The sequence below is a fragment of the Triturus cristatus genome, chromosome 8 (genome assembly GCF_964204655.1).
Source record: "Triturus cristatus chromosome 8, aTriCri1.1, whole genome shotgun sequence".
NCBI classification, from domain to species: Eukaryota; Metazoa; Chordata; class Amphibia; order Caudata; family Salamandridae; genus Triturus; species Triturus cristatus.
The window spans coordinates 165,968,441-165,981,310 of record NC_140591.1 but is presented as its reverse complement, the minus strand read 5'-3'; the positions used below and the strand labels follow the sequence as shown (position 1 = coordinate 165,981,310).

Below are 12,870 nucleotides of genomic sequence, written 5' to 3'. Positions count from 1 at the left end.
TGCCTGTCACGTTGTGCATGGCAATGCAAACCATGCACTTTCAACATTGCGGACGGAGCTGCACCCAGCAGCACCGTCCGCAATGTTAAAGGTCAGAATGCGCCCGCCAGTGTGGCGGGCACATCCTAATTGGCCTTGTGGGACTGCCAAAGCTCTGGCGGTCGGTTCCATTTTCCATTACGGTTTGTCCGCCCGCCATTGTAATGGGACCCTTAATAAGCAAGAAGATATACAAAAAAATAGTACTGAAAAGAAGGTAGGGATATCGATGAGAGAAAATACAATGGCTTTAAGAGGCGTATATTAAAAAGTACTACAAGATAATATGAATCACTGATAGAATATCGGCGACAAGATTATCGACGACAAAAATATCGGACCCGAAATATCGATGTCCAGAATATCAAAGTCCTATCTACAGAAAGGAAAGTACAAAAATATCGGAAAAAAATGTCGTTAACAAAAATAGTGTTGTTAAAAATATATATTTTTTTTAATGTTTAAAAAATAATGTAAAATAAAGTAAATAATACATATAATTAAAAGTAAAATAGTTAAAATTAATTTAAAATGTTTATAAATATAACTAATACATATAGGTGCCGATTGCGATCCGTTAAAAAGATTTACCGTACGACTCGTATCCGTATTTTTTTACGTACGGATCGTACATGTCCGGTACAAACGGCGAAGTACGATTCGTACGTGAAAAATACATACGAATCACTGCGGGAAAAGTCTACGATACGTCCCCGGACAGTTTTATGTACGAGTCGTAAAACAGAAGTCCGAGCGCACAAGTCCGATCCGTACCGGCGTTCCGAATGCACAAGCGTATGGAAAACGTCTCGTACGGAGCGAACTTTGTACGACACCTACCCCGGGTACACTTGTGCCCGGGGTACAAGTTGTACGGCCCCCCCAAGCCTCCCCCCCACCCGCGTATGTCCGCACCGTACCCCAGGCGTACCCCCCACCTGCGTATGTCTGCACCGTACCCCAGACGTACCCCAATCCTCGCGTATGTACGCACCGTACCCCAGGCGTACCCCAATTCTCGCGTATGTACGGTCCATACATACTCGAGGATTGGGGTACGCCTGGGGTGCGGTCCGTACATACGCGAGGATTGGGGTATGCCTGGGGTACGGTGCGTACATACGCGGGTGGGGGGGTACGCCTGGGGTACGGTGCGGTCATACGCGGGTGGGGGGTACGCCTGGGGTACGGTGTGGACATACACGTGGGGGGGTACGCCTGGGGTACGGTGCGTACATACGTGGGTGGGGGGGTACGTCGCGTACCAGGCCCCCTTTTCATCGTGCATTGTAGCGTACTTAGCTTTTCCAGCACTTTTTGGCTCCCGTAAAAAAATTGCCGTGCGGAGTGCTGTGGGTACGAATCGTACTTGCTGGTCCGTAAAACGCTGCCTGACTCCGTGCGGACGTCGTTTACGCGCTGTCCAGGATCAGAATAGTAGGTATATTTTCGCCGTACGGTGTTTTTTACGATTCGTACGGAAATGGTATTTCTGTACGAATCGTACTTGCTGGTTTGTGTGGATTTCCCGGGCACGAGTCGTACGGAGAATACGCTCTGTACGACCATTCGTACCCGGGTTTTACAGGATCGGAATCGGCACCATAATGTAAAAATAAATTAAACATATATATGTATAAAATATAAAATATATACATACTTAACACTTATAAATAATTATATTAATAACTTATAAATTGTTAAACAACATATTAAAATTTTTAAATACATATATATACACATACACCAATAATATACATAATAATATAAAAAGTATATATAACAAAAAAAATTTTTTTTTAAATCTTTTTAAAATACATTATACACTACATTAACTAAAACAGTAGAGAAAATATTGGATAGCGGAGGGGATACAATTACTATTCCCACTCCAGAGAGTGCAACAGTAGTGAAAGTGTTGGATAGCGTAGAAGTAAAAATTACTATTCCCACTCCAGAGAGTGCAACAGTAGGGAAAGTGTTGGATAGCAAAGGGGTAAAAATTACTATTCCTACTCCAGAGAGTGCAACAGTAGGGAAAGTGTTGGATAGCGAAGGGGTTTAATGTACTATTCCCACTCCAAAGAGTGCAATAGTAGGGAAAGTGTTGGATAGCAGAGGGTTAAAATTAACATACTTATCAATTAAATAATTATTTAAATAAAATAAAATAATAATTAATAATAAATTCTTTATAAATAATAACAAATAAAAATTAATAATTACTTCATTATAATTAAATTACTTCCCACTCTATTCCACTATAAACCCACAACGCTCTCTTAAAAAAAACCAATAAATATAATTATCAATTAATCAATTAATAAAAATGTATTACCAATTAATAATTTATTAACAATACATTAATTATCAATACCAATAAATAAAAATTAATAATGACTTTATCAAAATGAAATTACTTCACACCATAATCCCCTATAAACCCACAACCCGCTCATAAAAATAAATAACAGAAATAATATAATTAGTAATTAACCAATTAATAAAAATTAATTACTAATTGGTAATTAATTAACAATAAATGAATTATCAAAACCAAAAAAATACAAATTAATAATTACTTTATTATAATTAAATTACTTCACATCCTATTCCCCTATAAACCCACAACCCCTTAAAAAAAACAATAAATATATTTACCAATTAATTATTCATAATTAACAACCAATTAATAATGACTACATAATAAATTAATTAACACAATTAACAAAATCAAATATTAAATACATAAATATTAACCAATAAAATATATTAATTAATCAATTATAATTAAATTACTTCCCACCCTGTAAAAACCCACAACCCGCTACGGAACTAAAACGCAAAATTTACTTAAAAGATAATTAATAACTTCGAAAAATGTAATACATATATTAAAATATAAATACAATATCTAAACAAAAATATAGAATACATACATTTAAAATACATACAAAAATAAATAACACTGATATAAACATCGATATTATTAACAACAATATTTTTACAAACGATATTACTGTCTTCGATTTTAAACAACTCAATATTTCTTACCTTACTGTTGATTTTCTGGTCCACGATATTCTTCCTTTCGATATTTTTGCACCTCGATATTAAAAACTCAATATTACTGTAGGTCGAAAAAAGAAAGTTGATATTATGTCTGTTTTTATCCGTTCTATGCATGAAATTAAACTAATTTTTAATATAATTGAGTTACTAATGTTAGAGCTATCACAAAGAAAGTCAATATCACTCATAAAATCACATAAGTGAAATAGAATTTAGGATTAATAAGGAGCATTTAGAAATCTAATTATCAATTGGATTCCAAATAAACTGCTGTTTCAGTAAAAGCTTGGGAAACTTGCTATTGGAACATCTTATAAAGTGATGTATTTGTAGTCAACCAGAAACATTACAGACTAATATTTGTTGTCAGTCTTGTAGTGATAATGAATATTCAATAGTCATGAATACTTTGATAGCCTGTAAAATGGATACATTAGTATTTGATAGATAGTTAGATGCATTGTGAACAATTCTATTCAATAAACCTAAACAAAGCTCTACTTTGGCAACCAGTATAGTACCATTAAAGGCATTAAGTATAACATTACAAAGAATTTCATATTTACATCACTCAGAGGGTAGCAAACAAAGCATATTTTGTAAGCCTAGAAAGGATATAAACATAAAACCTTGACAGATATTGTATTTATAATATATCCCAGCATCGACCCAGGATTTCCAATATTTAATATTATTGCTTAACTTGATAACAAGATTAAGCTATATTACTTCTCTTTTAGAACATTTAGGTGCCGATTCCGATCCTGTATTTTTTTTTCCCGTACGACTCGTATCCGTATTTTTTTACATATGAATTGTACAAGTACCGTACCAACGGTGAAGTACGATTCGTACGGGAAAAATACATAAGAATCACCTTGGGAAAAGTCTACGAGATGTCCCCGGACAGTTTTACGTACGAGTCGTAAAACTGAAGTCCGAGCGCACAAGTCTGATCCGTACCGGTGTTCTGAATGCACAAGCGTATGGAAAACGTCCCGTACGGAGCGAACTGTGTACGACCCCTACCCCGGTACACTTGTGCCCGGGGTACGAGTCGTACGGCCCCCCCAGACCCCCCATATGTACGCGCCGTACCCCCAGCCCCGTATGTACATGCCGTACCCCCAGCGCCGTATGTACGCACCGTACCCCCAGCCCCATATGTACGCGCCGTACCCCCAGCCCTCTATGTACGCGCCGTACCCCCGGCCCCATATGTACGCGCCGTACCCCCAGCCCCCCTATGTACACACCGTACCCCCAGCCCCATATGTACGCGCCGTACCCCCAGCCCCCCGTATGTACGCACCGTACCCCCAGCCCCGTATGTGTGCGCCGTAACCCCAGCGCTATGCGCTGGGGGTACGGCGCGTACATACGGGGCTGGGGGTACGGCGCGTACATACGGGGGGCTGGGGGTACGGCGCGTACATACGGGGCTGGGGGTACGGCGTGTACATACGGGCGGGCTGGGGGTACGGTGCATACATACGGAGCTGAGTGTACGGCGCGTACATACAGGGGGTGCTGGGGGTACGGCACGTACATACGGGGGGGCTGGGGGTACGGTCTGTACATATGCAATGTTGGGGTATGCACCGTACATGATGACACGTACGATGTGGGTGATGGCGTATACGGCGCGTACCAGGCCACCTTTTCCTCGTGCATCGCGGCGTACTTAGCTTTTCCGGCACTTTCTGGCTCCCGTAAAAATATAGCCGTGCGGAGTGCTGTGGGTACGAATCGTACTTGCTGGTCCGTAAAACGCTGCCTGACTCCGTGCGGACGTCGCGTACACGCTGTCCAGGATCGGAATTTTATGTATTTTTTAGCCGTACGTTTTTTTTTAAGATTCGTACGGAAATGGTATTTCTGTACGAATCGTACTTGCTGGTTTGTACGGTGGAATTCCCGGGTATCAGTCGTACGGAGAAAACGCTCCGTACGACCATTTGTACCCGGGTTTTACAGGATCGGAATCGGCACCTTAATAAGTAAATGAAAAAGGGTATCAAAATCTAAAAGAGCCTTTTTAGTAGCTTAATAACTGGATAACATCTAATCCTACTTTTGTTGCTAGAGATGGGAAAATCTGCACAGAAATGACTTACTTTTTTAATATAGATCCATGAAGGCGATATTGCTGTATCAGAAGTCTGGCACCACAAAGAACATTGGAATCAGTGCAGGTTTATTAATACAAGATGTTTGATACCAAAAATCTCTATTTTCATTGAAGCCATCATGTAGCTGGGGACCTCGTTTTCACCAGTGTCCAGCACAAGTTTTAAAATTGCTTCCCTGTTTACTTGCACTGGCAGTAAGGGATTGGACCAGCACAGGGCCATATCTGCTCATGCAGAAATGCCCTCCCATACAATATAAGGCACCTTGCCTTAGGGCTACAAGGCCTGCTGTAGGGTGACTTACAAATACTACATGCAGTGTTAGGGGACATGGTCCAAAGGGATGTGTGTCATGCTGTGTTTTCGCTTTTGTTTGCACCAAACATGCAGTCTGCAGTGGCAGTTTTGTATGTGTTTGGTGAGGGGTCTCTTAGGGTGGCACAATTCGTGCTGCAGCCCTTACAGACCCTTCCTTAGTACCTCAGGTCCTAGGTACCAGGGGTCCCATTAACTATGTGCTTACAGAGGGATTGCCATATGGAGGAAACAATTGTACAGTTTTGGGAACGAGATCTGGCATTAGGTTAACAGGAATCCAGTACACTTGCAGTCTAAATCACATCAAATACTAGGCAAAAGCTGAGTGTGATCATGTCAAAACGGGGCACTAACCTACATAATAAACCACTGTAAATTAAATGTTGGCAAAAATAGATCACAGTCAATACAGTATCAACTCTTGAAACTACACCCACCCCATCTAAATGTTCTTTTAATCTCATACAGACATCATCCATACTATGCATCCTCCAAATGCTACATCTAGATGCGGTGAAACAAGAAACATTGACCAAGTTATTAGGTGGAATTGTGTTTTTTACATCCGCCTTATTTATGACATTCACAATTCCCTTTTCTCTTATTATGCAACCAAAGTGTTTATACAAGGTGGATCTACAATGAGACAAATTTCCATTAGCCCATAATTACTTTCTAAGACACAACTATTGTTCAGACTCAGCGGCTGTAGTAAGATTTACTTCTCATTGCAACTCTGTCTGTCTGAGTTATGGGAGTGGAAGGCTAAATACTGACTGAAGCTAAACAGCAATAAATTAGAAATGTTTGTCACAGAGACAAGCCCTTGTAATGCTCTCTCTCTCTTTGACCCTCTGAATTCGACTCCTGTCCTGAATTATCTGATTCAGTAAAAAGCCTTCGAGTATACTTCGAAGCTGCTTTACAAATGGATGTAGAACTATCCTTTTTATTTTTAATGGAGTTTTCTTGATGCAGACAATTCACCCTAGGCTTCATCTGCTCTATGAAGACTGCAGTTGTATGACGTTTATGTCTTTGATTGGTTCAAGGCTTGATTATTGTAATGGTGCCTAACTGGGAATCAAATTGTCACTCTTGCCAAGACTTCAGTTAATCTAAAAGCAAGCAGCCCATCATAGTTTCCTTGGCACCTTATTACTTTCACAATACTTCTCCCTTGAAAGCTATCCATCGGCTACCCATCCACTTTGGTGTGTTCACCGTGGCCAGTATGGCACAGTACTAGAATTTATCCAGAGCCTTTTTTGAAAATGTGTATGCATGTCAGATGTCTTCAAAGGTAACATACCACAATGAAGGACTATAAATATATCTGTGTGGGCATTCCGAGATTCAAAATACCATCTTGATCAAATTAATCTTCCTTCCTTGTAAAATAGACTCTAAAGCTCTTAATTCTGCTGTGGATTATTTTTATTTTGTCTTTGTAGGAAATTGGGTTACTGGTTGAGGGGGGTTTGAACCCTACTCAAGCAGCAACCATAATTCTTATCAGAGAGAAACAAAGGCATACTCCAAATTACCATGTGCTCAACCCTCTGGTAGCTTGGTACAAAGCAGTCAAGCTTAACTTAGATGCACTGTGTATTATTTATTTAGCACTTCAAACAGTTATAAAATGAAAACACAGCACAAGGAAAATCCCACACCATTTTATAAGAATAGAGTAAACTTTTATGAATCACTTAACACCAAAATGACAATAATCCAATCAGTAGAACTGGAGCTATGCAATTTTAAATATTTGGGTAAAAATAATGCCTAGAAACACAAAGCTCCAACTGTTGTTATCTGATCACACTGGTAAGATTTAGGGAGCATGTTAGGTCCGCTGAAGAAAGTGCCTTAAATCCTGGTTGTGGATCGTTGCAAGATCCCGTATTCAGGATACGTCGCACAGTGGCGGTTCTGAAGAGGCTCCGATGCGAGGTCCTGCATTGTCATCGAGGATGTTGGAGATACATTGCGCAGCTGCAGTACTGATTAGGCTGCCAACAGGGCTTGCAATGCGAGGCCTTGCCTCGTCGTTTAGGATGCCCTCGACGGAGGCTGGCGATGAGTATTTCAGTGTTGGAGATGCGTTGTGCAGCACCTGTTCTGATGAACTGCGGGGTGCGATACGAGGTCCTGCATCAGACATGCACTGTGCAGCAGTGGTTCAGATGCGGGCTGTGTGAAGATCTGTTGTGCTGCTTCAGTTCTGCCCCAAAGACCACAGCTGGGATGGCAGAGCACCTTCAGGCCCACTTCCATTGGTCTAGGACTGGGGTGGCACCACTTGGTGGGCAAGAGTCACAGCAGACAGAATCCCGGTGCTAGGGTCAAGGTTATTGGAGCCTTTTCTGTCCCTGAGGCTCTGATCTGGGGAGCAGCCAACTAGTCCTTGAAGTTACTTTGACGCTGGTGGTCCTGGGTTCAGGATACATTTCCAGTCAGGCTGAAGGGGAGCAGAGTTATAGGATAGCAGAGTAGCAACACAAAAAGCAGGAGCAAGAAAGGGACAGTCGGGAAGAGGGGCACCTCTATGCAGAATCTGCAACAACAAAGCCCCAATATCACTCACACCAATAGTCTTTCTAATGATCACTCTTAACAGAGGTGTACTGCAGAGCTGGATCTGAAGGTTCAATATTTATATTTGGTGCCAGCTTTGAAGTAGGAGAAGGTTCTGGAGGTTTCCACCCTAAGAGGAAGAAATGTCCTGCCTACCCGCCTTGGCTCCATCTTGTCTGGGGCACAAAACAATAGTGTGAAATCCTTTGTGAGTGTGCTGAGGAAGAGCGTTTGTGATGTGTAAGTGTGGTAGGTGACAGCTCCTCTTCCCTATCAAGTCAGAGATGGTCCATTCTGCCAACACAGAATCCCCCTTTGTTCCACTGTCTGGGAGCAATTCACAAAGTCATGCGACCCAAGATGCAGGATGCAGGATGCAGGATGCAGGATGCAGGCATCGATTGGTTCGGAAATTAAAATGCCATCTTTTTAAAAGTGCCATTTTCAGAAATGTGATTTAAAATCTGACATTAGCATTAACAAGAGTTTTAAGTTACAATTCTTTAGACACCAAGCTCAACATTCCTACCTCCTCCTAATTGAAAGTTATCTCTTATTAAATTTAATAAGGTAACCAATGTTCTCCGATCGAGGAGTCAGACCTTGCAGTAGTGAAAAACTAAACTTAAGTGTCGGTGTAAATGTTAAAAGTATATGACTAACTTTTTAAAATATACTATACAAAGCTATATCAGTTGTGTAGGGCCTAAACTATAGGTGACTTATATGAATTAAAAAGAAAGGTTTAGACCTGGCACAAGGTTTATTTGGCCAGGTTGGAATTGCAGTTTGAAACTGCACACACAGGCTGCAATGGCATGCCTGAGACATGTTTAAAAGGTTACTTAAGTGGGTCGCACAATAAGTACTGTATGCCTGGGGTACTTGTAGTGCCACTGTACTGGGGACTTACAAATAAATGTAATATGCCGATTGGGTGTAACCCAGTGTCACCTTGTTTTAGTGAGCACTGGTTAGCTGTGGTAAAGTGCACAGAGTCCTAAGGCCAACAAAAACGAGATCAGCAAAAATTTAGAGGTGAGGCAAACGTTTGGGGGAAGACCACCCTAAGGCTAACAGGTCTAACAGTCTTTCACTCATTTCTTCTGTTAATTTTAATTTATGTGAATAGTTTCCCATTTTTCTCTACCTACTAAGATTATTATTTGGGATTTTATTAAATGCCAACCGGGCTGCCATGGTATCAGACCAATTTACATAGATGATATGGCAAACAAAAATATATCTCATACAGAGATGCTTAAGAGCAAGTAACATAAATGCCGGAAAAGTAGCAGTAGACAGTAAAAAGATATAAGGGCCCCATGCATCAAACCAAAACCCGGTCGCAAACGGGCAGATTTGCAGAATCAGCCCCTTTGCGACCGGTATTTTTGCATTTGGGATGCATCATCCTCAAATGCAAAAATCGCAACTCAAGAAAGCGCTAAAATTGCGATTACTGTTATTGCGATTGCATTTAAGGAATCGCAAAGTGCGATTCCTTAAGTGCAATGCATTAAATAAAAAATTATTGTGATTTCGCTATTAGGAATCGCAAATAACCATCAAATTAAAGTTGATGGTAATTTGCAATTTCTTTGAAAAATGCACTAAAGTACATTTTTCAAGGTCACATTTACACACACACATGCCCTTGGGGCATGTGTGTGCGCAGCATGTGTAAAAAGTGGAATTTCAGGGGTGCAACAGGGTATCCTTTTGAAACCCTTGCACCCTTGAAATTGCATGCGCAATTTGCGAGTACCTATCGGGTACTCGCAAATTGCGCATGCAATTTCCATTGATTCCTATGGGCCTCTAAGCCCATAGGAATGAATGGGAATCAATTTCTTTTATTGCGACTCGCAATTAAGGAATTTTAAGGAATCACAGTCTTTTGCTCATTCCTACATGCATTGCATTTTGCGATTTCTAAATAGCGAATCGGTAAAATTTGCTATTTAGATATCGCAAAATGCGGGCTTGACGCATGTGCCCCATAGTGCCACAGAATGCTAGTTTGGAAAGGGTTTAAGATGTACAAGGGGAATTTAATCGAAAAGTAATATTTGGGTATTGTTAGGTAGTGGTTCAGTACTCAGAAGTGAATACCTAAAGAAAATAGAGAAAATTCATTTTGGTGAGGGGTATTGTGATAGTGAGTCCTGGAGAGGTTATGAGAGTTAGTATATCCCACACTGCATCATGTCACAATGTGCCTCTTGAGCATTGTCACAGCATGAAAAAAATCTCAGTGGCATGAGATCACAGAAGCATGGTGTTACCTTGTAAGAAGTGAGATTGCATAATATGAAAACTTGATGATTACCAGTAACAAGCAAAAATAGAGATTTGAAAAGGTGCCCCTGTGACTTTCCTCATATTACAAGTGACATTTGCACATATAATTAAAGAAAAATGATATCCTCCTACAAGAAACAGTTCAAAGGACAAAATGAGATACCTCGTGCATTACAAACGTTAATCGTGCCAAAACTTCAAATACTGTACATCCGCAGTAAGCAATGAAATGTATTATGTAAAATAATTTACTTTATTTCTGACACTCAATCTCACCAACATGTTACTCTTTCTTCTAGAGTCAAGTTATCAAAGCCAGTTAAAGTGAGTACATTTATTGAAAATATATATGTTTCTATATCGAAAATATAACCTTCAACTAATGCCTGCATGATACTATGTTACTTTTTTTTAGAAAATAGGTGTATTTTTCTATCATTCTTATAAAATATGCAGATAGATCCAGTACCTTTCTTGGATGATAGTCATTACTTTGACTTTTATTCCATTTGGTGCCTGCTTTGATTGTGGGTTGTTCTTATTCTTGTTTTTATTTTCATTCTTTTCCTTGTCATTGTTTTAGTTTTTTTACAGTGAATAGCCTCTGGGAATATACTTTCTCTGCACTGATGTTCAATGAGTGTGGAAAACGTAATTTTGCATGATTTATATACATATAAACATACCAAATAAAAGTATAAATAAAGAAGAAATAAAAAATCACAGGTTATAGATTTTCCAAGCATTGATTCCTATGAAAAAACATAATCTTAGAAAACTATCATAGAAAATGAACTTAGCTTGCTACTTTTATACTTTCACAAAATTTTCAAAAACTCCTATGAAAAAGGGATATCCAACCATTTACAAAGAAAGATGGAAGATACAACTGGGAAGGTGCATTAATGAAGGAAAAAGAAGGAAGGGAGGAAAAATAAGTTACCTTTTGTAGGAAAAATAAGTTACCTTTTGTTGCCAAAACAGCTTCTTTTCAGATAAGGGCTGAAAGACTCACTACAGCTCTTAGTAAAATAATAATAAAAATAATAAGATGAAGGAGAACATTCTTGACAGTGCTTCATACTATACTTTTTTCCCTTTTGAAGAATTGTAAATAACAGTTTTTACTCATTATAAAGTTCTGCTTTATCATTTTGACTGGTTTGTGTACATTACTGACTATTCAAACCCGATATTTTTAAAAGTGTGAATGGCCTGTTATTCAGCGATCAGGATAACGTGTCATTCAGGCTTCTTATCACCCAAGGATGATGATTGTGGTCTAGGAAAGTATTTACTGCTGATATTTAAAGCTTTCTTTCAAATTCAAACCATTATTTTATTTTTATTTCTGAGCACATGGTAATGTAGCTGTGATAACTCCAGACTAAGAGCAGAATCCATGGACCTCTTTAAAGCCCTATCTTTCTAGCATGAAATTATTGTCACAAAAAGGGCACACCTGAGGCATTCTGTATAGCAGAACTGTGTGTGACTTTTAGTTGAACTCGACCTAGCCATTATTTCACCCCACAGCATGGTATTTCAACCACTTCTACACTGCTGAGCTACAGGTGGACTTTGCATCAGCTCAACTCAAGCAACATTCTTGAAAATGAAGTCACATATCATTTGCATTAATGTGTGGAACAACACAACCTGCTCCACAAGTGACAATCTGTATTTTGGCAGATTAGAGGAGATGAAAAGCAATTTAGTGATCAGAAAAAGGCTCCTAATTGCCTTAGATTTGACCTATGAAGCAAACCTGTTCCCGCTCGACTTACCTGCAGGTTTCAGTGTGGTAGATTACGACATGCTCCTGAAAAACAACTATAAAATATAGCAAGGAACATCAGACGTGGCTTGATAGTTGGTCTGAGTTGTTCCTCCCTAACTCTAGACATGTAATCAGAACTTGGTCAATAGAATATGCTAGGTGGAGGAACTAAAGCAGCTTTTCCCAAAATATAAATGCATTCATTAGCCAAATGGCCAATGTTATGGATATCACCAAAATACATCTCAATTTGGAGACAAATCAGGGACCACAATTAATATGGAAAACTGCCTGCACCACATGTATGTCTGGATGAGGAGGAGCTTCCTATGACACCCCTGAACTGAGCTTCTGGTGCAGATTGGTACAAAGTAAAAGGTTATCTTTCTCACCACTCCATCTCTGCATGTATGCCAACTACTAATGACACCTGGGCGTAATTGTCAGTTCAAAAACATCTTAAACCCTAAGATGCACTAAGAAATGAAAGGAACCACTTTCTAACTACCCACTGCCACTCCTCCATGCCCATCATTAAATGGATCTAACATCTAGTTAGATCCTGTCTGACCAAGCATCAAGACCGATCCTCTCCTGAAGAAGCATGACTACTTCTAACCCTTCTGTCAAATACTCTACTCACACCTA

At 39.6% G+C, this 12,870-nt stretch overlaps 1 protein-coding gene across 4 annotated transcripts in view; it reads left to right on the top strand.

Moving 5' to 3' along the window:
* IGSF5 (immunoglobulin superfamily member 5) overlaps positions 1-12,870 on the top strand; it is an 850,576-nt gene that overhangs the window by 611,962 nt on the left and 225,744 nt on the right. For all 4 annotated transcript variants that reach the window (XM_085621233.1, XM_085621235.1, XM_085621232.1 and 1 more), the window contains one exon: positions 10,742-10,766. In XM_085621233.1, coding sequence (XP_085477359.1) covers positions 10,742-10,766 — 25 coding nt within the window. The remainder of the gene's footprint in view (positions 1-10,741; positions 10,767-12,870) is intronic.